Source organism: Kogia breviceps, chromosome 14 (assembly GCF_026419965.1).
Source record: "Kogia breviceps isolate mKogBre1 chromosome 14, mKogBre1 haplotype 1, whole genome shotgun sequence".
Taxonomy (NCBI): Eukaryota; Metazoa; Chordata; class Mammalia; order Artiodactyla; family Physeteridae; genus Kogia; species Kogia breviceps.
The window spans coordinates 13058584-13085882 of NC_081323.1; the positions used below are offsets into that span (position 1 = coordinate 13058584).

Below are 27299 nucleotides of genomic sequence, written 5' to 3' on the forward strand. Positions count from 1 at the left end.
CCCTCTCTTGTCCCCTGTCCTGCTGGCTTGGTCCTCTGCCTCCAGCTGAAACTCCAAGAACAGGCACAGAGAGCCACCTGATGCCCTTGGACTTGGGTAACGGAGACAGGGAGTGTTCTGTGGACTGTAGGTTCCAGGAGCTCCTGTCCTTTCTTTGACAGCCCTGGAGAGGAGGAGAGAGGCTGGCAAAACCTGTTGGCCAGGAAGAAGAGGAGATACCAGGGGAGTGTAAGGTTTATCAGATGTGCATGTGTCATCCTCTGTCTAGACAGCTTCTGGGCTTGTGAGGTTCGAGACCACACATTTCCACTCCTGCACTCTGCCTGCTACTTGCTAAAGCTGTTTCCCCTGCCTGAGGCACTCTGCCCTCCACGCCTTCTTCAGAGCACACCCAGATCCTGTGGATGTTTCAGAACTCTGTTCCTCTTAGGCTTCTCAAACTTTTCTCTGTAAGGACTCCTCCACGCAGCCCTCCCTGAATGCCCGCAGACCAGCAGTTCCCCCCTTTTGCTTCCTGTTCGTACCACACACTTAACCTCAGCCTCTTATGTCATTTCTCAGTTTCCAAGTAGGCATGGGAGTCAAGAGAGGACTCGTGGGATCAGAATATCTGGGTGAGAATCTCGGGCATGCTATCTACTCGCTTTATCAGTATAGATGCCCTGCAGGAAACAGATGGCGCCTCCAACAAAGATAGGAGCAGAGTGTAAGAAAATGAATAGTACAGATCTCCAGGGCTGGGAACAGTGGGGAGCATTTGCTGGAACCTGGCAAGGGCCACCCACAGGAGCTGTGGCCTTCAGTAGAGCAATAAAGGGATATGGTCGGTTCCTAGCAACTGGGCAGAGAAGGCACCTGGAAAGTACCCAGGCCTCTCTGTCTTCCCATACTGCCTTCCCTGGGCAGTGTCTCTCTGAGCCAAATCCAGCCAGGAGCCAGAGAGCACAGAGCCCATTGATGTGGTCCAGCCGAGCGACGATATTCAGCACCCAAGCAGTGCAACCTTGGGGAAATTCTCGAACCTCCCCTTGCCTCAGCTTCCTCACCTGCACATGGAGCATCCTAACTCATGATGATGTTGTAAGGGTGACCTGAGTTGACACAGGAAAAGTGCTTAGAATTTAGAAAAGTGCCCAGGGTCCGTGATAAGCACATCATATAAATTTTAGTTATTTCTTCATTATTCTTGTAGGGTATTAACTGTGTTGGTCTGGGCATTTCCTGTTGCAAATGACCTCCCCCAATTCAGATGAGCTTCAGCAACAAAGGGCACTTGTTTGAGCCTGTAACTGGCTACAAGGTGGAACCTGCTTCAGTCCGGTGTCAGGAGCATCCTCTCTCAGGGGCCCATTGGTAGCTGGGCTGGGCTTACCCCTTCCCAGTACCCACCCAACTGTTTCTTACTTCTCTCTCATTGGCCAGACTTGGGTCACATGTCTGTCTCTGGGCCAATCGCTGGAGCTAGAGAGATGAGATGTGCTGATTGGCTACACTTGGTTCACATGTTCTGTCCTGCACTCACACTGCACATAAGCAGAGAAAAAGGAGTTGTCAGTGCCCCCAAGCAGGGCAGGAGTATGAGTACTGTTACCAGGAAGGAGAAAATTTTTTGCCAAGTCAGTAGTATTGTCAATGTCTGCTATGCCCGAAGCACTGTTTTAGGTGTTGGGATACAGATGTGAACAAAGCTGACAAAAATCCATACTCTCAGATTATGAACTTTCTAGTGGGGGAGACCAACAAAGAAACAGTATCTAGCTGTCAGAAGTGGTAGGTGCTACTGGGGAGGAAAGAGATTTCCGTTTTAACCTGCAAAGGCGAAATTTGAGCAAAGACTTAAAGGAGGTGAAGAAAGGGCCATGAAGAGATCTGGATGAAGGCTCCAGGCAGAGGGAACAGCACGTGCAAAGGCCCTGGGGTAGGGACATGCCTGGCATGTGCAAGGAGCAGCACAGACACCATGTGGCCAGAGCCAGGTGGGCAAGGGGGAAAGTGGAAGGTGATGTGGTCAGGAAGGGATGGCAGACTGCGTAGGGTCTTGTAGGTCCTTTGGAGGGTCTGGAGGTTTTTATTCGGCATTAGATGGGAGCCCTTCAGGACTTTTCAGTAAAGGAAGACAGACTCTTACTTTTGTTTTAACAGGATCCTTCTGCCTGCTTGATAGAAGGAGGTGAAGGTAGAAGCCGGGAAATCAATTAGGAGACTGTTGTAATCCAGGCAGGATTATCCTATTACCTAACCCTATGACATAGTAGGCCCTAAATACATATTTGTAAAGTAAATGAAGGAAGACATAAGCGGTCTGGCTCTCTAGACCACTTAGGAAGATCCACAGGTCTGGTGCAGGGGTTCTGGCCCCAGCACAGGGCATCTTCACACCCCACAATTTCCTTTCTTCTCACCTCCCAGGGAACTTCTCCCGTCTGATCAATGCCTTGTTCTGACCACTTCTTCCTCTCCCACTCCCTCTCCCTGGGCTGCCTGATCCTTCCCAAACTCCTCTCAGCTACCCTTGTTGGATTTGGGGCTCCTCACAGGAAAACAGCCATCTGGATCTCTCCGGACAGGCCTGGGTGAGGTCCCAGGCGTTTCCCCAAAGCTGTGGTGCACAGTCAGCCTGAGACCCACTCCTCTCTGCAGGTCAGATAAATCCAGAAGCAGGAGTGATGTTTCTGAGTGCTCAGGATACTAGGCGCTTCCAGTGATGTCTTCCTGGGCTGGGAGGGCTTTGCCAAGATCTGTGAGAAAGACACAGGACGAAGAGAGGAGCGGGATGGACCTTTCATCAAGCTGGGGGGAATAAGTGGTGGTGTCCATGGGATGGACAGAGCATCGCTCAGCTAGCGCTGCACAGATTCGCCAGATACTGTCTCGGTTCAGCCACTTTGAATCTTTACTAAGAAGGAGGAAAATGGAGGCAGAATCCCTTGTGTCATTTTTAATTGATTTCTCCAGCATACAGAGAGGAGCTGGCACAAGTCCAGGGAAAGTGGGAGCTGGGGGAATTCATCAAAAATCGACCTACTGATGACTTGAGCTGATGAAATAATTAGCTCCTATTATTCTCCAGTCTCTGGTCATGGAGATTTGACTTCCATCCAGAGGAGCAACATCTGCTGGCTGAAGGGTTACAGCTGCCTGGGAATGGAGGGGAGCATTGTTAAGAAGACCAGCGTGGGTGCCAGGAAGAGTCCAGTCGACCTTATCCCCCAGCTCCACCCACGATCTGGCCCAGCCCCCCTGTACCTCCGCATCACAGGCCCAGAGCCAAAAAAGCCCTCCAAGGGCACCTGGCCTCCTACTATTTCAGAGGCAAATGAGGAAACTGAGGTTGGGGGACTCTTAGGAACTTACCTGGAGATCTGCTTCCAGGTGGTTCTGGCTGAGCAGCTGACTCAAGCCAGAGTGGGTTTGAACCCAGTCTCTGCCCCTTATTTGCCCATGTGATCATGGGAAAGTGCATTTAATTCTCTGTGGCTCAGATTCCTCATCCATAAAATGGGTATAATATCGATGGGTGGATAGGCGGATTAGACAAGTCGATATATCAATACATAAAATGTTTAGAGCAGGGACTGGAGCGTTGCAGGCCCTCAATAAGCATTTGCTGTTACTATTTCTGATATAAGAGAGTTGCTGTTTATAGGGCATCCGTCAGAAATTCGCTATCGGGCTTCCCTGGTGGCGCAGTGGTTGAGAGTCCGCCTGCCGATGCAGGGGACGCGGGTTCGTGCCCTGGTCTGGGAAGATCCCACATGCCGCGGAGTGGCTGGGCCCGTGAGCCATGGCTGCTGAGCCTGCGCGTCCGGAGCCTGTGCTCCGCAAGGGGAGAGGCCACAACAGTGAGAGGCCCGCATACCAAAAAAAAAAAAAAGAAATTCGCTATTATTTTATCACTCGATGTCTATCTGAAGGAACATTAATGTGTATTTTTTTTTATTTAACTGTAGTTGGTTTACAATATTGTGTTAGTTTCAGGTGTACAGCTTCAGATTCTTTTCCATTATAGGTTATTACAAGATACTGAATATAGTTCCCTGTACTATATAGTAAATCCTTGTTGTTTATCTACTTTATTTATAGTGATGTGTATCTGTTAATTCTATACTCCTAATTTATCCCTCGCCCCTCCCCTTTTCCCTTGGGTAACCATAAGTTTTCTGTCTGTGAGTCTATTTCTGTTTTGTAAATGAGTTCATTTGTATCAGTTTTTTAGGTTCTACATGTGCTATCATATATTTGTGTTTCTCTTTCTGACTTATTTCACTTAGTATGATAATCTCTAGGTCCATCCATGTTGCTGCAAATGGCAATGTTTCATTCCTTTTTATAGCTGAGTAGTACTCCATTGTATATATATCCCACATCTTCTTTATCCATTCATCTGTTGATGGACATGTAGGTTGTTTCCATGGCTTGGTTATTGTAAATAGTGCTGCAGTGAACATTGGGGTGCATGTGTCTTTTTGAATTAGAGTTTTCATCTTTTCCAGATATATGCCCAGGAATGGGATTGCTGGGTCATATGGTAGCTCTATTTTTGGTTTTTTAAGGCAACTCCATACTGTTCACCAATTCACATTCCCACCAACAGTGTAGGAGGATTCTGTTTTCTCCACACCCTCTCCAGCATTTATTACTTGTCGAATTTTGATGATGGCCATTCTGACCAGTGTGAGGTGATACCTCACTGTAGTTTTGATTTGCATTTCTCTAATAATTAGTGATGTGGAGCTCTTTTCATATGCCTCTTGGCCATCTGTATGTCTTCTTTAGAGAAATGTCTATTTAGGTCTTCTGCCCATTTTTCGATTGGGAAGTTCGTTTTATGAATGGGCTGGCTGGAGTGTCAGTCAAGCTCACGGTTTCAGTTGCAAAGCACAAAGCATCCCAGTGTGTTTCCCGAGGTAGGGAGACATGGACTGATAAACAGCATGATTCAAGGATCCCCTCCTCCCATGATTTGGGATAATTCAGGGACCCATTAGAGTCTAGGGCACGTCTCCTTTTCAACCCTCTCAAGCCTCCCATTACCTCCAGTAGAAAGTCTCTGGATGGTGCTAATGTGCTTCGTTGCCTTTCAACACCTGCTAATTTCCCTTAAACAGAGAGACGGTGCAAGTATGAGAGCTGCCAGCCCAGAGCTCAGCTTAGAGCCTTAAATGTGATCTAGAAGCTATTAGACGGACGGAGTAACACAGTGTCTGCTCTGTTTGACTTTATTTGTGTGATTAGTTCTACAGGAAAGGGACGCTGCTTTTCCATTTATTCTTGGATAGAAAGTCATCTTTTTCAAAACCATGTGTTTATGTCTTTATTTTTAAATGAAGCTATTTAAAGGAGCATGTGAACCAAATGATAGCGGAAGGGTTGTGCAGAGCAGCAGAAATTGGGGCTGTGGCCCCTGAATATGAGAAGCTGGGAAACATGAGTTCAGTGGTGACAAGCCCTCACCAAGCTGTCAGGGAGAACAGAGGTCAAACCCTGTCCCTGCTGTTTTCTCTCCAGGTGACCTTAGGACAGTGATTATGCCTCAGTTGTTCTCATTTATTTTTTATAATTAATTTATTTGTTTGCTTTTATCTTTGGCTGCGTTGGGTCTTTGTTGCTGCACGCGGGCTTTCTGTAGTTGCAGTGAGCGGGGACTACTCTTCATTGCTGTGCGAGGGCTTCTCATTGCGGTGGCTTCTCTTGTGGAGCACAGGCTCTAGGCGCGCGGGCTTCAGTAGTTGTGGCACACAGGCTCAGTAGTTGTGGCGCACGGGCTTAGTTGCTCCATGGCATGTGGGATCTTCCCAGGCCAGGGCTCAAACCCGTGTCCCTTGCATTGGCAGGCAGATTCTTAACCACTGCGCCACCAGGGAAGCCCTGTTCTCAGTTTTTAAACGGGGATAATAGTAGTACCTGTGTGAGAGAGTTGTTGGGGAGATTGAGGGAGATGCTAAGGACTGCCTGATGCGGGAGCCAGCTGCAGTGGTGCTGATAATAATCTAATAATGGTTTTCACTGTGAATGATGTGTTCCAGTCAGTACACACCATGGGCCAGGCTCTGGACTCAGCATTCTGCCTTAACTCATTTAATCCTTCATGTCCATTTTATAGATGGGAAAACCGAGGCATAGAAGGGTTGAGTTACTTGCCTAGGGACACCCAGCAAGTAACTTTAAAGTCTATGAATTAAGTATCGTATAACATGGGCACAGAGCAGCTGCCCAACACATGTCACTGCAGCCACCCTGGCTATTGCAAGATGCGGGCTTTAGCAGATGAGGGGATGGAGGTGGAAGTCGATGCTTGTCCGCCGGTCCCATGAAACTCACAGTTCCCAGGTCAGCTCCCCGATAATGTGGCCTTCATCTCATCTCTCTGCACAGATGTCCTTTCAGAGGCCCCTGGGGTGGGAAGCCCTGTGTGGAGCTTGCTCTCTATTCTCAGCCTTCTCTCACTCTGTAGAACACAGAGAACCTCACCAAAATCTCCATTCCTTTATTTATCTGAATATTTATTTGGCACTATTCTGTGCCAGGCATGGTACTAGGTGCTGGGGACAGCAGAGCTGTGAGCAACACCAAGCCAGCCTCTGCCCTCGTGGAGCTGACCCGCCCATGGGAAGAACTGGGCAATAAATTAGATAATTCCAGGTGTAGTAGGGACTATGAGGGAAATAAAACAGGTTATAAAACACAGAGAGTGCCTGGGGCAGGGGCACCACCTCAGATAGGGCAGTCAGGGCAGGCCTCTCCAAGGAGGTGACATTTGTGCCAAGACCTGGCAGAGGAGAAGGAGCCCATCAAACAGAATCTGAGGAAACGTTCTTTCAGGTTTAAGGAAGAGGAAGTGCAAAGGCCCTGGGGCAGGAACAAGCTTGACTTGTCTAAGTGACAGAAAGAAGCCACGGGCCTGAGAGCAATTGAGAGGACCGGGGAGAGGTGGGCAGGGGTCAGATCACACCCGCCCTGTAAGGGTTGGTGGGGAGTCTGCATTTTGTACCCCAAGCCATGAGAAGCCAGGGGAGGGTCTGAGGCGGTGAATGAGAGGGCTGGGACTAAGGTGAGCTGAGTGCCTTGCACCTGTCCACCTGGAGTGGGTGCCCATTCAAACCTGTGCCCTGAGCACCTCCCTGGTCTCACCTAGTCCAGGCCCTGTGAGTTGTATGTTTGGATTTGAATTTTAGAAAGATCCTGCTGGCTGCCCCCGGGGGGCATGGAGGGTGGGGACAGGGGAGGACGTGGGAGACCCCTTAGACGGCTGGTGCTGTCCCTGGGAGAGATGATTCAGGCAGCACCTCCCCCTGTGCGGAACCAGGGGTCCATGATGAGTCCCCCGAGCTGTGGCTTCGGGTGGGGTGGGGTTCCCCGTGGCAGCAGGGGCAAATGGAGTCGTTCAAGGTCATGGGAACGGTGACTCAGCCCGACTCCAACGACCTTGGTTTCCTCTCAACACGTCTGCTTGCTTGCTCTTTCTTTCCTTTTAGATAAATGAGACCAAAAGTCTATATCTGGACAGGACTTAAAGGCTCATTTCCTCAGGAAGTAGAAAAATGACCGCAAAGAGCAGAGCGAGATCTGAGACCTGCTTCAGCCAAGATTAGCTGCCCCGCCTCCCCTCCCCTACCTTTGCTTGCGACCCCATCCGACCCGGGGTCAAGGGGGTGACCAAGCTTGCAGGGGAATGTGACAATTCTTCTCCCTCAGCTTTTTAGCTCTCAATTTTCTCTGTTGTCATTTTGTTTATTTTGCAACGTAAAGCCAATATGAATAACTGGCCCAGTTACAGGATCTGTTGACGGGGGGACCTTTGCAAACAACCTGTTGGATTGAGTTCTTAAAACAGTCATGTATCCCCATTTTATTCACGGGGAAACTGAGGTGCCTCGCTGGCTTATTGATGGGGAGACCCAGCTGGTGAGTGACGGAGCCAGGACTGAAACACACAGTTGTCCGGCCCAAAGCATCAGCCCGGCTCGTCCAGACCCCTCCCCGAATCGCACGCTACCTGAGAGCTGGGGCTCCATCCACTCACCTCTGTCTGCATCCTCCATGGTGCTGGCAGAGAACAGATGACCAGAAATGTCTGCTCCTCCAGACTGGGCTTTTTCCTTTCCTTTCACCGGGAGGCGGTTTGTCTTGCATTGGTTGGATGGATCAGAGGCAGGCTGACTACCTGACTGGAGCTGCCACCAGCGCACCCAGAGGGTCGCTGGGTCCAAGAGAGGAATTCTGTCTGCAGAAGTGGTCTCCGAAGGCTTTCCTGCCAGTCTATTCTCTGAGCCAGTTGCAAATACTTTTCTTGTAACTTTAGCCGAATTGGGTTTTTGTTCTGCTGTAGCTGTCCCTGATCAAAGAAACTCTCAACTGTCACTGCCAGAAGCCATCGTAGAAATCATTAGGCAAGTCTGAGCAGTTGGGCAGCCTTTACAAAAAGATTGACCCGATTCTTTTCCTCTTACTTTAGATCCGTGAGTAGAGAGGGAGGAGAGCAAAGAAACAAATCCACAAAACACAACTCCAGACTCCTGCATCCTGCCAGAAGCAAGCGATCAGTGGAAACGTAAAATGGCACCCCCCGGTGTCCTGCTTTGCTTGCTCTCTGCAACTGTCTTCTCTCTCCTGGATGGAAGCGTGGCGTTCCTGTCCCACCACCGCCTGAAAGGCAGGTTTCAGAGGGACCGCAGAAACATCCGTCCCAACATCATCCTGGTGCTGACGGACGACCAGGATGTGGAGCTCGGTAAGACCCTGGCCGCTGGCAGGCGGTATCTACCAAGCTCACCATGCCGGGTCTCAGGATCCTGATGCAGGATGCTCGGGTAGACCCTGCAGGGTTCGTGTCCAGTCGATTGAACCAAGTCCTGGGGTGGTCCCGCACGCGTGAATGCACAGCTGTCCTCGAGGTCAGGGGTTTCTGACCTTTTGCTATTGCGGGAGCATTCCTAGATTCTTCCGAAATCTTAAGGAGAAGAGATGTTAAGACCAATTCATTACTTCTGTCCAATTTCTATTGAGAACCTACTACATTCCAGGCCATATTCGAGGGCCTGGAACTTCAGTAATGAGTCAGGCAGGCGCAGTCTCTACTCTCATGGAACGAGGGAGACAGATAATCAGAATCATTGCTAGTTCACGTGGAAGATCATTTCAAGAAGGGAGAAATGCTCTGGGGTAACTGAAGGGGGTGCTGGATGCGGGGGAGGGATGGTCAGAGCTATTTTGGATTAGTTATCAGGGAGGGCCCCTCAGAGGAGGTGATGTTTGAGCTGACGCTGAACGGAAAGAAGAAACCAGCCTGGGGCATGTGTGTGCGTTTTGTGTGTGTGTGTGTGTGTGTGTGTGTGTGTGTGTGTGTGTGTGTGTGTGTGTGTGTATGTGTATGTGTATGTGTATGTATGTGTGTACCCCTGCTCCACCAATCTTAACAGGTTTGGGTGGGCTTAGCCTTCCTTGGTGGCATCTAGGGGCAGGGAAGGTGGACCCTATTGCTAGTGACCCGACTCAGTTCACAGATTTGGTGCTTCAGGAGGGTGAGGGCAGCCGCCTCTCATCCTGAGCTGCTTCCCCTCTTAGTGCTGTGGGTTCCAGGTGGAGCGGGTGAGGACAGGGGCCCTTGCCAAGATGGAGTTCATTTACACTGATGGCAAGCAGGAAAAGGGCACCCTCCCTTTATCGCCCACACAGCATCCTCCCTGAGCCGTATCCTCGCTTCACTGTGTAAACCATCCTGGACTCCTGCCGTCCCTGCTAAGCGAGGCCCTGGGCTCCTCCACCCAGCTGGGCGTCTTCATTTACATGAGGCATTTCTCACCACATTTTCATTCGCCTGAGGAGAAGTCCCCATAAATGAGGCCACCAGGAAGGAGGCCCCCAGAGTCAATCTCAGCTGGACCTTCTGTTCCCTGGGGTCAAACTCTACCTATATTTCCAGCTTACCTTGGGGGTCTCTCTCAATGTTAGTCTTCTTTCTCCTTTTCTTGTGTCTTCTCCCCCTTCGAATTCACTGATTTTACTGGTTCCATTTCTCCACATTAAACCCTACACAGCGCTGCCCTAAAGATGCATCTAGGGGGGTGAGCCACAAATGCAAATCACATAAGTAATTCTAAATCTTCTATACTTTTTTAAAAAGTAAAAAAGAAACTGGGGAAATTAATTTTAAAGACATATTTTGCTGAACCCGATATATCCAAATTATTGTCATCTTAACATGCAATCAATATAAAAAATCATTAATGAGATAGTTTACATTTTTTATATTGCTTTTGAAATCTGGCATGTACTTTACACTTAGAGGACATCTCAGGACCAGCTACCTTTCAAGTGCTCGGTAACCACTTATGGCTACCGTACTGGACAGCATACAAGCCCCTCTGCATTTTCCTTCTCCTCCTATAAGTTAGATTTCCCTTCTCATCATCAGTGATGATGATAGACATACTACTGGGTATTGTGAGGATCTGGGGAAAAGCCTTCCAAGCAGAGGGAACAGCGTGTGCAAAGGCCCTGAGGCAGGACCAAGGAGACAGATGTGGCTGGAGCCTGAGGAAGGGTCATAGCATGACCCTGGAGAGAAGGAAGGGAGCCAGATCTTGGAGGTTCTTGTGGATTGTGGTAAGGAGTGCCAGTAGTTGACCAGGTGAGCGGTGGGCCTTTAGCCTCTGTGCACTATCGAAGGGCAACTAACTGTTGGTCACAACAAATTTAAAGGTTTCCTGGAAAAGCCTTTGCAGCCAAACATAAGATTGCGGTGAAGATCCAACTGCAAGTCTGCACCCTTTTTGGATCCATTATTAAAAATACGAATCAGGGGCTTCCCTGGGGGTGCAGTGGTTGAGAGTCCGCCTGCCGATACAGGGGACGTGGGTTCGTGCCCCGGTCCAGGAAGATCCCACATGCCGCGGAGTGTCTGGGCCCGTGAGCCATGGCCGCTGAGCCTGCGCGTCCAGAGCCTGTGCACCGCAACAGGAGAGGTCACAGTGGTGAGAGGCCCGCATACCACACACACACACACACACACACACAAAAAAAAAAAAACTACGAATCAGTCTTTTAAGCACCAAGTAAAGGTGATTTCTATACATCCAAGCCATTCCTTATAATGATTTGTATTAATGATCACAAGTATAGATATTTCTCAGGGAATTTATCTGTGCAAAAAGAATTTGCAGCCAGGAAGCAATCAAAGCCCAGGGCTTTTATTGACAGTTTGACACATATGATACCTATCTCACAGGCAGCATTTCGAATGAGCCACATTCAAAAACCATGGGGAGGCTACGGAAAGTGTCCATAGGACTGTGAGTTTTGTTTCTGACAGATTTTTGCAAAGAGTGCTCACAGGTGGCACCTGACCTCAGGGCACCTTGGTCTTGCCTCATGGGGCCCCTCAAGCTGTTTCCATCGTAGTTCTGCCCGGGACCCCCCCAGACATTTATTCATGCATTCAACAGATATTGATTAAGCATCTTCTCTGTGCAGCACACCGTGCTGGGAGCGGGAGGACTGGGGAAGGCTCCCTCCAGCTGGAGAGAACAGGAAAGGCAAAGATAGTTAGAAATGAGCTTGGTGGGTCGGGACAGAAAGAATGCCTGTGAGCCAGGTGGAGGGACCCGGGGTATAAGTGGAGAGAGATGAGGCCAGTTCGTGCGGGGCCTTGTGGCCATGGTGAGGGTTTTGAGTTTTATTCTTAGTGCAACAGACATGAGTGAAAATGGGCCTTGAGCAAAGGAGGGGCTGTGACCTGACTTAGGTTCCAGTAGGATCCCTCTGGCTGTTATGTTGAAATAAATGACATTAGGAGGACAGGACCATAACGGGGCAGGCGAGGATGGAAGCTTGGACCAGGGCAGGAACAGTGGAACCCGGAAGACATGCATGCACGGGTTGGATGGGGCGTGTGGGTGGTGAGGAAAGGAAGAGCATCAGTGACGGCCCCTTGATTTTTGGCTGGAACCAAGGTGAATGATTGAACACGCGCTCGTAGGAGCGCCGCATTTTTGCTGCAGCTACATGATCTAACTAAGCCTCGTGTCAGAATCTGATTGTACGTTTGCACCTGTGACTCGAATAAAGCCAGCAGCGTATGCAAATATAAGGAAAGGGCCTCCGGGTGTGATGAGGATGTGGGAGAGAGGAAAGCAGAGAAAACCAGGGCTAACTTACAACACCTAGATCCATCCTCTTCATTTTAGATGGCGAGACTGAGGCCCAGAGAAATGAAGTCACTCGTCCAAGGTCACACAGCTAGAACGTGGCTAAATAAGATTTGAACCCAGAGCCTGTGGTCTTAACCACAGCTCTACTTAACCAGTCTCCTGGGATGGCTGTTCAGTTGTTTCCAGACTGGGGGTGTGTTTGTTAGTAGTTTCCACTATTACCAATACCGTTGCTGAGAATGTCTTTATACGTGCATCTTTGCATAAGTGAGCGAGGATTTCTGAAAGAAAAATTCTGGGAAGTGGATGCGGTAGGTTTGGAGCCCTCGTGTTCGGTGGCAACTGTCACTCCCCCCCCCCCCCCCCCGCAGCACTTACTTGCACGGATCGGTGCCTACAAGTCTTCCCTTCTGCGAAGGAGCCAGCCCCTCCAACAGCATTTGGAGGAGGCTGTGCTTCTTTTAGGAGGTGAGGGATGATGGCAAGGTGGTAGTGGGGGGAGGTGGGATTTTTATAAACCACCAGACAGACCCAGATCAATAATGCATGTTCCCCAAAAGGCCAGCACATTATCTCACAGTCAGCAACAACTGGCACACAGAGGGTAGTGCTAAAAAATTTATCATCTGCTATTTTCTGCTCATCCAGAGGCAGCAGTTCTGACGGTTCTTGGGGCTGGAGACTTCTCAACTAAGATGATTCCAGGCTTTCTTCCAGTACCGGGGCAGGGAACAGCCATCCATCTTAATTAGGGTCTGGATGAGAGAGCTGGTATGGGACACAGCACAGAAGAGGGGCTCTTTCTGTTTCCTAATTGTGAGGGGGGTGGTGCATTTAACATGCCTCCCTGAGTTGTCATTTGAAAGTGTCCAGTGCCCAGGGGAACAGGTTCCAGGGCATATTGGTCAGTAAGTGGCCTCCATTATTAATATATTTTTCGGAGCAATTGGGAAAATCCCTGTGTTTGGATGACCCTTGGAGACCGGCAGGGTCTTGGCCGCCCTCTTCACCAGGAGGGTAGAAGAGGGAGAAGAATACAGAAGCCAAGGTCTCGTTTGCATGTGTCCTTCAAATAGGACTTGAAACCGGTGGACTCTGCCAGGTTTACTAGTTTAATTCGATCCAGGCAAACCCTTGGTGAGCCTCCAGGGCTGGAACCGGCTCTGAAACACCAAGATGAGTTGGATGTGGTCCTTGCCTGGAGCAAGAGAATATTTGCGACATCCCAGGACCGTCTGTTCTATTACTTGAACTGCACTTACCTTTTGAAGCTTAAGTATTATTTTAACAGGAAGCTTTAATTATGACTGTATATGAAACACTGGTATCCACTAGTTTTTCACCAGTGGATACTAGTGAAGGTCACTGCAAGACCAAGTCTAATGAGAACAGCAGTGTTTTTACCTTTCAGCAAAATGTTGCCTCCCCTGAGGCCGAGGCCTGGATGGCTTTGTTATAAGAGGTGATGGTTTCCTTTGCTGTGCAAAAGCTTTTAAGTTTCATTAGGTCCCATTTGTCTATTTTTGTTTTTATTTCCATTTTTGTTTTTATTTTTTTGTTTTTATTTCCATTTCTCTAGGAGGTGGGTCAAAAAGGATCTTGCTGTGATTTATGTCATAGAGTGTTCTGACTCTGTTTTCCTCTAAGAGTTTGATAGTGTCTGGCCTGACATTTAGGTCTTTAATCCATTTTGAGTTTATTTTTGTGTATGGTGTTAGGCAGTGTTCTAATTTCATACTTTTACATACACCTGTCCAGTTTTCCCGGCACCACTTATTGAAGAAGCTGTCATTTTTTTTTTTTTTTTTTTTTTTTTTTTTTGCGGTACGCGGGCCTCTCACTGTTGTGGCCTCTCCCGTTGCGGAGCACAGGCTCCGGACGCGCAGGCCCAGCGGCCATGGCTCACGGGCTTAGTTGCTCCGCGGCATGTGGGATCTTCCCGGACCAGGGCACGAACCCGTGTCTCCTGCATCGGCAGGCGGACTCTCAACCGCTGCGCCACCAGGGAAGCCCGAGGCTGTCTTTTAAATTTATTTTATTTATTTATTTTTGGCTGCGTTGGGTCATTGTTGCTGCGCGCGGGCTTTCTCTAGCTGCGGCGAGCGGGGGCTACTCTTCGTTACGGTGCTCGGGCTTCTCATTGCAGTGGCTTCTCTTGTTGCAGAGCACGGGCTCTAGGCACGAGGGCTTCAGTAGTTGCGGAGCACAGGCTCCAGACATGCAGGCTCAGTAGTTGTGGCTCACGGGCTTAGTTGCTCCGCGGCGTGTGGGATCTTCCCGGATCAGGGATCGAACCCGTGTCCCCTGCAATGGCAGGCGGATTCTTAACCACTGTGCCTCAAGGGAAGCCCCAAGGCTGTCTTTTCTCCACTGTATATTCTTGCCTCCTTTATCAAAGATAAGGTGACCATATATACAATGGAATATTACTCAGCCATAAAAAGAAAAGAAATTGAGAGATTTATAGTGAGACGGATGGACCTAGAGTCTGTCATACAGAGTGAAGTAAGTCAGAAAGAGAAAAACAAATACCGTATGCTAACACATATATATGGAATCTAAGGAAAAAAACAAAAAGGTCATGAAGAACCTAGGGGTAAGACGGGAATAAAGACACAGACCTACTAGAGCATGGACTTGAGGATATGGCGGCGGGAAGGGTAAGCTGTGACGAAGTGAGAGTGGCATGGACGTATATACACTACCAGATGTAAAATAGATAGCTAGTGGGAAGCAGCCGCATAGCACAGGGAGATCAGCTCGGTGCTTTGTGACCACCTAGAGGGGTGGGATAGGGAGGGAGGGAGGGAGACGCAAGAGGGGAGAGATATGGGAACATATGTATATGTATAACTGATTCACTTTGTTGTAAAGCAGAAACTAACACACCATTGTAAAGCAATTATACTCCAATAACGATGTTAAAAAAAAAAAAGGTGATGGGCAGTTTTGAGAGAGGCGTCAAAGGTGAAGCAGCCCCTCCCTGAGACTTTCTACTTGACGTAATCAATAGGATGGAGGCTAGCAAAGGGAAGGACTTTCTCGAGTGTGAGTCACGGGCTTTGAATGTTGGGGCCACGCTTATGTGGTACCACCTGGCAGTAACTCTTGTGTCTGAGGGTTAAGGAGACCCTGCTGGTCTCCAGGGGTCATCCAAACACAGGGATTTTCCCAATCGTTCTGAAAAATATATTAAAAAGAAAGGATGGGGCTTCCCTGGTGGCGCAGTGGTTGAGAGTCCGTCTGCCGATGCAGGGGATGCAGGTTCATGCCCCGGTCCAGGAAGATCCCACGTGCCGCGGAGCGGCTGGGCCCGTGAGCCATGGCCGCTGAGCCTGCGCGTCCGGAGCCTGTGTTCCGCAACGGGAGAGGCCACAACAGTGAGAGGCCCGCGTACCGTAAATGAATAAATGAATGAATGATGGGACGTCAGCAAGGAGGGGAGGGGAAAGGGAGAGTAGTGGTTTTATGTAGGGCGGCCTCACTGAGAAAGGGAAATTTGGGCAAAGAAGGTGAGGGAATGAGTCAAGGAGACTCCCCCAGGAAGAGCAGTCCCGGCAGAGGGAACAGTGGGTGCAAAGGCCCTGAAGCAGAAGCAGTCCCGGCAGGCTCCCAGGGCAGCAGACGGCCCACAGTGGCAGAGCATTGTGAGCAAAAGGGACGGGAAGAGGCGAGGTCTGAGAGGCAGTGGCGGGGCGCGGGGGGCGGATCATGCAGGGCCTTTGACCCAGAGGGAGGACTGTGGCTTTCTTTCTAAACGAGATGGACACGAGCAAGGACATTGACGTCACCTGACTTACGTGTTAATGTGACCCCTTTGGCTATTTTATGGAGAATAGATTGAAGAGATAGAATAGGAGAAGTGAGAGGTCTACTGCAATGGTCCAAGCACAAGATGATGGTGGTTCAGACCAGAGTGGAAAAAGTAGTCAGACACTGCCCAGAGTTAGAGGGTAGAGCTGATAAGATGTGCTCATGGATCTGATGTGGAGTGGGAGAGAAGAGTCCAGAATAACTCCAAGGTTTGGGTCTGAACAACTGCAAGGAGGGATTTTCTGTTTACAGAGATGGGGAAAAGCTATGGTCTGGAGCTCAGTTCTGGACCTGGTGAGTTGCAGATGCCCATGAAAAGCCGCGAGGAGCTGTCCAAGGCAGCCAGCCTCAGAGACAGAAGCTCAGCGGGGAGGCCCAGGCCTGCATGGGCCTGGAGTGGAGGAGGGTGGGAATTATATGCAGATCGTGTGCCTGTTTGTGCTTTCCTGGGTCGGAGACCCTCACTGGGTTCTCAGAGGAGCCTGTGATCCTGAAAACGGCAGACCTTCAGCCTGGAGGGCTGTCTTGTAGGAGAGGCTGGCTCTTGAGAGAGAGGCTCGGGAGGGCTCCTGGCCAGGCCTCTTTCCATCTGTGAACACAAGGAAACCACACCCTGTGCTGCAGACTGATATCCAGAAATCACTTCTAAATTGCAGGCTTTGATGCTATGCAGGGGCCACATGGCTGGAAGCCCAGGACAGTGTGCCCAGATTCTGGACGCCAGATGGGTGGTAACTTCCAATGTAGCCTCTCTGAGATCCCAACTCCTGACATTCCTGCCGCCGCTCCCTGGAGTTAGAAAGACATGTGGATGCAGGTTATGTCAGGAAGAAGAGAGGCTCATGCGGACCCACCCTGGTGTTCAACTTGCCAAGCACATTCCTGCAAGATGTTTTTTTCTTAATTCAGCAACACTTAGGAGATCACTTAAATTCTGGAAGCTAAGTGTATCAGCATTAGGTTTGGCTGCATGTAAAAGAAAATATAACAGTGGCTTAAACAAGACAGAGTTTTGCTTCTTACTCGCATAAAAACGTCTGGAAGTTGGCAGTTCAGGGCCAGCCTGGTGGCTTCAAGGTTATGAGGGACCCAAGCTCCTTCTCTACTTTTGTATTCTACTGTGCTTATTGTGTGGCTTCCATCTTTAAGGTCACCTTCATCATTCAGAATAGCTGCTGGAGCTCCAGCTATCACAGCCACATTCCAGGCAGCAAGGAGGAGGAGGAAGCAGAAGGGCAAAAAGGATGGACCTTCAAGTTAAGTCAGCTCCCTTTAAGAACCGCATCCCAGACATCACCTCCAACACGGACAGAACTTATTTAATTAGCCACACATTCTCAGCAGGAAATACAAGACACATTCAAACTTGAGTTATTCAAGGAGGGTTTAACTTTTTTGCTAAGGTATGAGCAAGTGTGGGGAAATCACTAGTGATAGTGCAGCACTCAAGGGTAGTTAGTAACAGTGGGGTCATCCCCACTCCAAGACCAAGAGGGTGAGGGCAGCAAATGATTACTGGAAACTCACGACACAGGGCCATTCAGGAGGAGCTGTCACCCTCTGTTGACACCACAGGGAGCAAGATGGAGGAATCCATACCCGAACTTCAGTTCTTCCTTTTGCTGATCTCCTGCCAGGGCCCCCCATTAGCCAAACCTAGTCCAAAGCCAGAGTATAAAGCCACTTGTGGATACAGCCCATCCAGGTCAGCTTCCTGGGCTGGAGACCGAGGCAGACAGTGGATCTGGAAGGTTAAAGGAAGGACCACTCCCACATGGAGCTACAAGAGAGTCTAGGAAATGCAGTTTCCTAGCCGGGTGTGTTGAAGATTAAAATCAGGGCCTGTTAATAAGGAAGAAGGGGAAGCAGTTATTGGTGGGCAACCTGGGGTCTCAGCCACACCAGAGATCAGTGGCAGGGGTACCCTGAAGGGGCAGCACCCCCAGCAGGGGGGTGTGTGGTTAAATGATGGGCGCCTTGAGGTGGTATAGGACACACATGCTTCCCCACCAAGCTCACGGCCCCCACCCCCGGCCTGTCCTGGTCAAGGCTCTGTACCAGCCTTTACCCAAACCCACAGCCCCTCTTCGCTCCCTTAAAGCCTGGTCTCTGTGGGTCTCCAGGCCACGGTGTTACTTTGCGAGTTTACTTAGCTGGTCAGTTCAGCTGGAATAGAATCAGCTATGGGTGGCAAACCCAGTGCCTGCAGGGCCAGGCTGGTACCGCAGATGAGGGAAGTGGCCCTGATGCAGGCCATGCAGAACGGGAGGGGAGCCCTTCTAAAGCCAGCCTTTGCTACTCAGATCCACCCACCTGTGGGCCCATCAAGCCCAGATCTGTGAATTTTCATGCAAAGCCTGAAATCAAGATTGATGTGAAATCTCCCAAATAAAAGTTAGCAATTAATTCAGATTTTTTTTTAACACTTCTGAGCAGACCTAAATCCAACACACGCAGACAAGAGTCTGTCCGGAGGCGCTTGATTTGTGAGCTCTGTGTTACACCATATATAGTTGGGAGCTACTGTAATTTAAATTTTTAAAAGCTAACGTGGTTTGAGTCCTTTCCGTATGCCAAGCATTGAACTAAAGGCTTTGCATATATTTTTCTCAATTAAAATTCTGCAATAGTCTAGGTAGGAAAAAGCAATGGTCAAACATAGATTTAAGTCAAGGCCCTGGGTATGCTAACCGTGTCCCATCTCCCACTACTTCCCAAGGAGGGTCCGACATCACAGGCTCTAATTATTTACCTATAATTTTAAGAAAACAGACATCAGAAAACATCACCCCTTTAGTTATCCATCCATTACCAATGCCTCCTATGTAATGCCACCCAAGTTGGGGGCCGCAGGACCTTGTCTTGTGGGGGGGGTGGCATGTAGGGTGCATCTTCTCCTAGTTGACACAGAGCTCTAGGACAGAAAGTAGATGTGAGCCACCTAAGTCCCAGGAATGGCCAAAATTGGGTCACATTTTGAATCTTGAGAGCCCCCAGCACCTGCTAAGTCCCCAGAGATAGCAGTTGCCCTGACCCAAACCTTTAGAAGAGCACATGAAATCAGCATCTCCCAAAATGCCTTTTTAGGACACAGGTCGTGCATGAAATCACCTTGTGCGACAGGTCGACAAACACTGATTTTACTGCTTACAAACTTCTTTCGATATGCATCCAAAAAAAAAAAAAAATCTAAGTAGCACATCAAATCCAGAATTTCACATAGTTACTTGGGTTGAGATGAAAGTTTCTTTTTTTAAAGTCACATTAGAGAAAAATATCAAATCAAATAAATACTAGCCCAGGTGGTACACTGAGAGCCCCCCCCCCCCCCCCCCCCCCGCCAAAGCAATCAGAAAGGGGACGGACAGATGAGTATGTGAAGGAGGCACCGTGTTTCTGGCAGGGGAGTGGTTTGGGCGCCAGAATTTAAGTCCCCGTCATCAGGGGGGCGGTGAGGCCTCCCCAGTCTATCAGAGTCACCAAGGAAGGTGTCAGGGTGACCTCACCCTGGCCCAGTGAGGGCGGAAAGTTTGATCGTGGAAAGAAGCCGGGTCTGTTTTTGTCCGCGTGTCCGCAGGCTCGTGTTGGGCGACAGAAGTTTCGGTTGGCCGGCCTTTTTATTTCTGTGTGGCCTGGTCTTCCAGGCCCTTCCGTCCCCTCAGAGCTGTCCGTCTGCATTAGGGCTGTGCTGGGCAAGGAGATCAGATCATATGTTTTCCTGTTCCAGATGTGGAGTTATCAAGCCTCGTCCCTGTGGCAACTTTAATAAAACAGGTTACGGTCCCCAAGGGGAGGCTTAACATGCCGTGCTGCTTACACACAGATGGCGGCTCTCATTTCAGGGCACCGTTAAATTGTGCTTTAATGGTGGGTTGACACAGCTCCCCTTCAGCCGCTTATTTGGGCCGGGGTGAGCGCCCCGAGCAGACAGGTGCGGGGAACTGCCGGAAAGAGTGGGCCGTCACTCATTTGCCTTGAAATGAGGAGGATGGCGCTGCAAGGGCCTTGAGACCCTGGTTTGGAGCCCATTGAAAGAAAGAAACGGCTCCTCTGGCAGTTTGCCTTTGGCCAACGCAGCATTCGAGGCTGCTGACTGCAGGTGAGTTATTCACCAGGTGGCGGCCCCCCTGCCTTCCAGAAGGGTCTGACAGGTCGGGTGGACGGCCAGCTTTGTCCTTTCTGCAGTCCCTGGAGCCCGAGCAGGGCCAAGTCCCCACTACCAGCTGCTTCCTTCTTTCTCTTCAGTCTGTGAACAGCAGGCAAAGGCTTGATTCTGCCTGGAGCGCCCTAGATTCATGCTTTCGAGACATACGTATTGAACACCTACTATGTGCCGGGCACTGTTCTAGGCTTCAGGGCTGTGAGGTGTGGTCAGTGGCCCTAGCTCTCATGGCTGTGACATCGAGGGCTGCAGGGGGGGGTGACCAGGAAGGTAAATATGTCAATGGGCCAAAGTGTGTAACGTGTTAGAGCAACACGTGCAGAGTTGAAAACGTAAAACAAGGAAGAGGATGTGAAACATCAGGGGCAAGGGAGTAAGATTGTGGATGTGGTGGGCAGGGCGGGCCTCACTAAGAAGAGAACTTTTATTCTTTTAATTGAAGTATAGTTGCTGTACCGTATTAAGTTACAGGCATACTAGGTAGTGATTCGCAATTTTTAAAGGTTATACTCCGTGTACAGTGATTGTAAAATGTGAGCTGTATTTCCCCATGTTGTACAATATATCCTTGTAGTTTATTTTATACCTAGTAGTTTGTACCTCTCAATCCTGTATATCCCGTATGTCCCCCCTCCCCGCAAGAAGAGACCTTTTGAGTAGAGACAAGAAGGGGGTGAGGGCACAGACCCTGGAGGTGCTGGGGAAGGCGTTCCCAGCAGGATGAACAGCACGGGCAAAGGCTCAGAGGCGGGAGTGAGGCTGGCAAGTGTGAGGAGAGACGAGGCCGCCGTGGCTGCAGAGATGGGGTGCGGAAGGGGGCCCGGATCCCGCAGGGCCTGCGGACCACCACGGGGACTCTGCTCTCCGAGCGAGTGGGAGCCACGGAGAGTGCTGAGGAGAGGAGGCTTTCAGGCTGTTCCTCGGGGAATAAACGGCTGGAGTCCAGGCAGGAAGCAGCTGACCTAATTCAGAGGAGAGAGGATGACCGCTGCCCGGCGAGGAGGCGACAGGACTCTGAGTCTGGATGTTCTTTGAAGAAAGAACACCAGGCTTTGCTGATGGGTTGGATGTGGGAACAGAAAGATGGGACCAAGGAGTAGCCAAGATCAGCATCGCCTGTGGAACTGGAGGAGAGGGGAGGAGCTCAGGGTATACCCGAGGTGTCTCTCAGCCAATAACATCACCGGGTAGACAGTTGCAGATTGTGCCAAAGGCCAGCCATCCCCTCGCCTTTCCACCTTGCCACCTGTACTATGATGTAGTTGTTTTAAACAGGCGTGATTTTTTTTTTAAGAGCAGGATTCCACTGCCCTAGATGAGAGAAGCTGGCATCGCTTGCCCTAAGTCAAAGGAAATTAAACCAGGCAATCCAGTATAAGCTAACACAGCTGCCGGCCCAGAGCTCCAGCCTGGAGGGAGGCCGGGGCTCTTCCTGTTGAAATAGGAGATGTGAGGGTGTTAAGGACGTGACCACGTGACCGCACCCACCCGAGACTTTCTCCTGGAGTTGATCAGGAGGAGCGAACGGGAATCACTTTCCCACCGCTGGGGTCCCTGGCATTTGGGCGATGTGACCCTGTGCCAGTCTCACTGCTGGTGTGCCAGCTAAAGTCACCTCTGCGATGACGAGGGGACCTGATAGTCCAGGGGACGATTCTGAGCCTCATTGAAGCCGAGAGTTGACCAAGTGTGTGGGGACCTCTGTGCCCTTCCTGGGTTCATTAGCACCACCTCCTGCGTGCTATAAACGGGACGTTTCCTGAACGTGACTCCCAGCACCCACCTCTGCTGTCAGACAAGCTTGGGTTGGAGTCCTCACATCCCCACTGCCCCAGCTCTGTGGCTGTGACCAGTCATTTAACTCCTGTGCTCAGTTCCCCCTTCTGTTAAATGGTTTGTTGGGAGGATTAAGTAACACGATGCACATTGTGTGCCCAGTACAGTGCATACAGCAAACATCCAGCCAGTGACAGTCACCACATTAATGATAATGATTGTTATTGACATGGAACACTGCCCTCCACCCCAGGGACAAGTCGGAGCTGTCTCAACAACTAAGTTATATTAAGAGTTGCCAAACCAGGGCCTTCAGGGACCAGGCAGGTAATGTGAATGGGCAAAGTTGGTGTAAGACTATAGGGAGGGCTGGGGAGTGTGGCACAGTAGAGAGCACATCGTCTGTTTGGGGCTATTTGAAGTCAGATTTTTTAAATCCACTGCACACGACACAGACACACACACGTGTGCATATTGGACACAAACCAGCTTGGGCTCCTGAATTATATGGAAACGCAAAGAGTGAGATGATTTTTTGTTGTTAATTTAGCAGATATTTGTTAAGCAGTCACTATGTGCCAGGCACTGTTCTGGGCTTGGGAGGACAACAGTGAACAAAGTAGGCCTAGATCTCCGCCCCCGTGGAGCTGTCCGGTGGGAGCAGAGGGCGACATGCAAATAAGAGAACTGTCCGAGGGCAGTAAGTGCTGGGGAGCAAGTGAAGCAGGGAGGGGGTGTCAGGGGGCTGGAAGGAGGGGCGGCAGTTTCAGTGTGAGGCCAGGAAAGGCCTCTCAGGTATGTGACATTTTTTTTTATTGGAGTATAATTGCTTTACAATGTTGTGTTAGTTTCTGCCGTACAACAAAGGGAATCAGCTCTACGTATTCATATATCCCCTCCCTCTTGGACCTCCCTCCCCCCGCACCTACATCATCACAGCACCGAGCTGAGCTCCCTGGGCTATGCAGCAGGTTTCTGCTAGCTACCTATTTTATACATGGTAGCATATATATGTAAATCCTAACCTCCCAATACATCCACCCTCCCCTTCCCCCTCTGTGTCCACCCGTCCATTCTCTACATCTGCGTGTCTCTTTCTGCCCTGCAAATAGGTTCATCTGTACCATTTTTCTAGATTCCACAGATATGTGGAATCAGATATGTGACATTTGATGGATAACCTGAAGGAGGCTGGAGGGATGCACCCCGACACCAGTGGGGCCCGGGGCTCTGCTGGACGCTGAGGCCATGGCCCTCTCGCCCTGCAGGTTCTGGCGAGTTCGTACCAGCTGGTGGAGGGAGGCCTTGGAAAGCTCACCTCCTCCATCGCCTTCAGAGGGAGACTTCACACCTGGTAGAAACCCTATAATTGCCACCAGTTACAGATGGGACCCTTGGGGACTTCTCAGGAGGGCTTGTGACCTTGACAACAGATGTTCATGTAGTTCCAGGCCTGACGATTCCTGCTGAGACAAAAAGCCGGTTCTTTCCTCTATCCACTGGGCTGACCTCGGCCAAGAGCCTCAGGGAACACAGCTGGCCCCAGGTGGGCGTCCCTTATAAAGCTGCCTCAGCACTGGGCTCGAAGGGGCAGGCTTTGCTCTGTTTCCTTCAGTCGTTCAGTGAGATGTTACAGAGCATCGTCTGTATATTCCTGGGGGTAGGGTGGACAGTGCCCTGGATCACCCAGAAGTCTCAGTCCAGAAGCAAAGGCAGATCATAAACAAGTGAACTTGTAAAGAAGACCGTTTCAGAAGGACAGAAATGCTAAGAAGAAACGTAACATTGGTGTGATAGCAAGTAAACAGGGGGCTCCTTCTGACGGGGAGGTCGGCCAGGCCTTGTTGAGGAGGTGAGCTCTAAGCTGAGATCTGAAGAATGGGACAAGCCAGCAAAGTGAAGTCTCAGAGAGAGAGTCCCAGGCAGAGACAAGAGCAAGTGCAAAGATTCTGGGGCAAGGGTGAGCTTGGAGCCCTTGAGAAACAAAGAAGAAGCCAGTGTAGCCAAGTGAGCAAGGGGGAGGGAAGAGATGAGGTCAGAGAAACACGGGAGGTGGGTTGGCAAGGAGGGCCGGTCTGGAAGAGTCTTAGGCCACGGTAAGGAACTGGCGTTTTCTTCTGAGTGTGATGGGAAGCTTCCAGGTGGTTTGAAGCGGTGAAGAAATACGATCTATGTTTGCCTCAGGGAAGCTCTAGCTGTTTCCTTCCCTGTTGGGTGGAAAGATGGGATAAAAGAATCATGTAAATCTCCATTTCACTCTTAGCCTTGAGGGACAGAGTGCCAGGTGGGTTTGATTTGTTGTTTTCAGGTCACTAGGGGGTGACCTAGTTGGTGATTGGGATCAGCAGCTCCCTGGCAAGAACTTCAAATGCCTGGTGGATCCTGGATTGGTTTCCTACTGCTGTCCTAACAAATTGCCATAAACCAGGTGGCTTAAAACAACAGAAATTTGCTCCCTCACAATTGTGGAGACAGAAGTCTGAAATTAAGGTGTTGGCAGGGCTCTGATTCCTCCAAAGGCTCAGGGGTGAATCCTTCTCAGTTCACCCAGCTCCTGGAGGCCCAAGGAGTTCCTTGGCTTGTGGCAGCGTCCCTCCAATCTCTGCCTCCATCTTCCCATGGCCTTCCCCTCCGTGTCTGTGTGTCTTCTTCCTTCTGTCTCTTGGAATGACACTTGTCATTGGATTTAGGGCCCACCCAGGTAATCCACAATGATCTCACCTCAGGATCCTTAAGTACCTCTGCGAAGACCCTTGGCCAAATTAGGTCCTGTTCACAGGTGCCAGGCCTTGGGACAGGGGCTTATCTTTGCAGGATGGGCCATTCATTCAACCCACTATAGACCCTAAGAACTGCAAGGAAAAGAAAAAAAACAGAGGATGGCCTTAGAAGGAAAAGAAAAAGGATTTCCATGGAATATTTCTGTTAAACCTACTAAGTATCTGGGTACCAGCCATGGTATACAACTTCACATCCATTCTTCACACATTTATTGAGTACCTACTGTGTGTCACACACCGTAGGGGCGTTGAGGATTCGGCACTGAGCAAGGCACACAGTCTTTGAGCTCCTGGAGCCCTCAGTGGAGCAGGCAGTGTGCAGGCACCAGCGCACAGTAGGGTTTCCACACAAACTCCTTTCCTTCGTGTACCTCCCTCTGCTCACAGCTTCACTGCGAAACAAGAATAGGCATGCGTGAAATCACCATACCTAGTGGTTTATCATTAAGTCCTAATAATACATGCGTGATAAGAGCTCAAGGGAATCAGAAGCCAGAGTAATCCCAGAGAGCAATGAGAAGAGGTGCGACTGAACTGATGGGTCAGATTTGCGGGGGGAGATGGGAAGTGGGTTCCAAGCTGGAAGGACCATGTGGACAAGGGCAGCGACGGTGCGTTATGACTGATGCAGAGCAGGTCAGCTGAGAAGTATTCAGAGGGAAGGTAGAGGTGGGGGAGGGGGTGCCAGGTTGACGTGATCGGATTTCATTAAGAGGGAACAATTCTTGGGGAAGTTCCAAATGAAACAAAGTATAATCTTCTCTCTGTTTACATAGTGGTTGCTTTCCAAAAACAAAAGTCAGCATATATTAATACCCTGCAAAAAAAAAAAAAAAAAAGATGTTCTGTTTATATGCAAGACAAGAGTTCTTTACTAGGCTCAGATAACTTATAAACAGGTTTTTACTACTCGCCCCCATGAATGTCTAGTGGAACTGGGGACCCAGGGTACTTCCTCATTGCACAGGACCATCCAATAGTGCATTGCTGGCCGCTGCCCAGAAATGCCAGGGGTGCCCCCCAATCTGTCCTGGGAGATCTCCAACATACACTCCCCTCCCCCGGGATGGGGGTGCTGCCCTGTTGAGGACCACTCAGAACCCGTCTCTAGTTGTTTGGTGCCCGACGGGGGCACACTCGTTGGGAATCTGCTGTCCCACATCTCACCTCCGCTCTGGTTGCAGGTTCCATGCAGGTGATGAACAAGACACGGCGCATCATGGAGCAGGGCGGGGCGCACTTCATCAACGCCTTCGTGACCACGCCCATGTGCTGCCCCTCGCGCTCCTCCATCCTCACCGGGAAGTACGTCCACAACCACAACACCTACACCAACAATGAGAATTGCTCCTCGCCCTCCTGGCAGGCACAGCACGAGAGCCGCACCTTTGCCGTGTACCTCAACAGCACGGGCTACCGGACAGGTGAGGGAGCCAGGCTGCCACGCGCGGGCACATGAGTGGGCTGGGAACCTCCGACGTGGTACCCAGTGTCCTGCCTCGGACCACTGTCTTTCCCACTGTGGTCCCTGTACTGCGAGGGGTCCCTGTAGTGCGTGAACATCTCTCTTTTAATTTAAAAGTTGTGCATTGACTTCTAGATGTGTTCAAAAAATACAGATTTATTTGCCTACAGGAGTGATAGAAAGTGACCTTTCCAAAGGAATTTGAGTTAAAAAAAAAAAAGTGAGTCCATTTAAAATATGAAATATACTACAGAGAGGCCATGAAGTACTCGGGCGGGAGTGTGAGTTCTCTGTGAATTGTGCTATTTACGCCGTGGGGGGACTACTTGGTTACCTTGAGGACACCAGCATGGAATAAGCTTCCAGAAGAACATTGGGGTGGGGGATGGAGAGGAGTGTATGTGGGACTGTGGCCACTCTACAGATGGCAGGGGACTGTTTCTCTACACTTGATCGTCTACACTGCCCGCGGTGCTCCGTTCCTCCTGCAGCTGGTGCCCGCGGTGTTGGTTGCATCCTGGGTGGAGAGCCAGCAAGGTGTCCTGTCTCTTTATCCTGCAGGAGGTACTTTGGTGCGTTCTGAAAACTCTCCTGCCAGGCTGGTTGCCTGAGGCAAAGGCGCAATTACAGTCACTTACCTGCGGCACCATTGCAAAATCCTCCAAACTCAATTAAACTTGCTTTCATTTAGAAAAATAAACAAACAGTCCTCACCTTGGGTAAGGAGCCAAGGCAGTTGTGAAATCAGATACTGTGGCTTGAATGTTGTAACCCTGGGAAGTTGTGTTCAAGTGACAAGGGGCTTGTTTGGGTAGGAGTGACATGAGAGAAGGACAGATACCTCCCTCAGCTGGGTTCGCAGCACTGAAGCCGTCCTGGAAGCTGGGCAGCTGCCCCTCACGTACATGGTGTGGCTGGCATGGGCACATCGGGGTGGGGAGCACGCTGGTGAGGTGTGTCGCCTTGCAGACTGTTTCCACTGCCAGAATCACCCAGCGAGCGGGCCCTGCTGAGAGAACTAGGAAGGCCTCAATCCTATACACATAACCCTGTTGGTTCCGGGATCTCTGCAGAAAGCCACATGGGTCAGAGTTTACCCCAGGCCGCCACCCATCTGGTTGCAGAGACCTGGATATAGATGGAGGAAGCAGGAC

The 27299-nt window shown here is 50.2% G+C and overlaps 1 protein-coding gene across 4 annotated transcripts in view; it reads left to right on the forward strand.

Annotated features, from left to right (window-relative positions):
* Positions 1-27299, forward strand: part of SULF2 (sulfatase 2) — a 144603-nt gene that overhangs the window by 30006 nt on the left and 87298 nt on the right. For all 4 annotated transcript variants that reach the window (XM_067013513.1, XM_059038752.2, XM_059038753.2 and 1 more), the window contains exons 2-3: positions 8456-8731; positions 25865-26104. In XM_067013513.1, the coding sequence (XP_066869614.1) occupies positions 8557-8731; positions 25865-26104 (415 nt within the window). In that variant the 5' untranslated portion in view covers positions 8456-8556. The remainder of the gene's footprint in view (positions 1-8455; positions 8732-25864; positions 26105-27299) is intronic.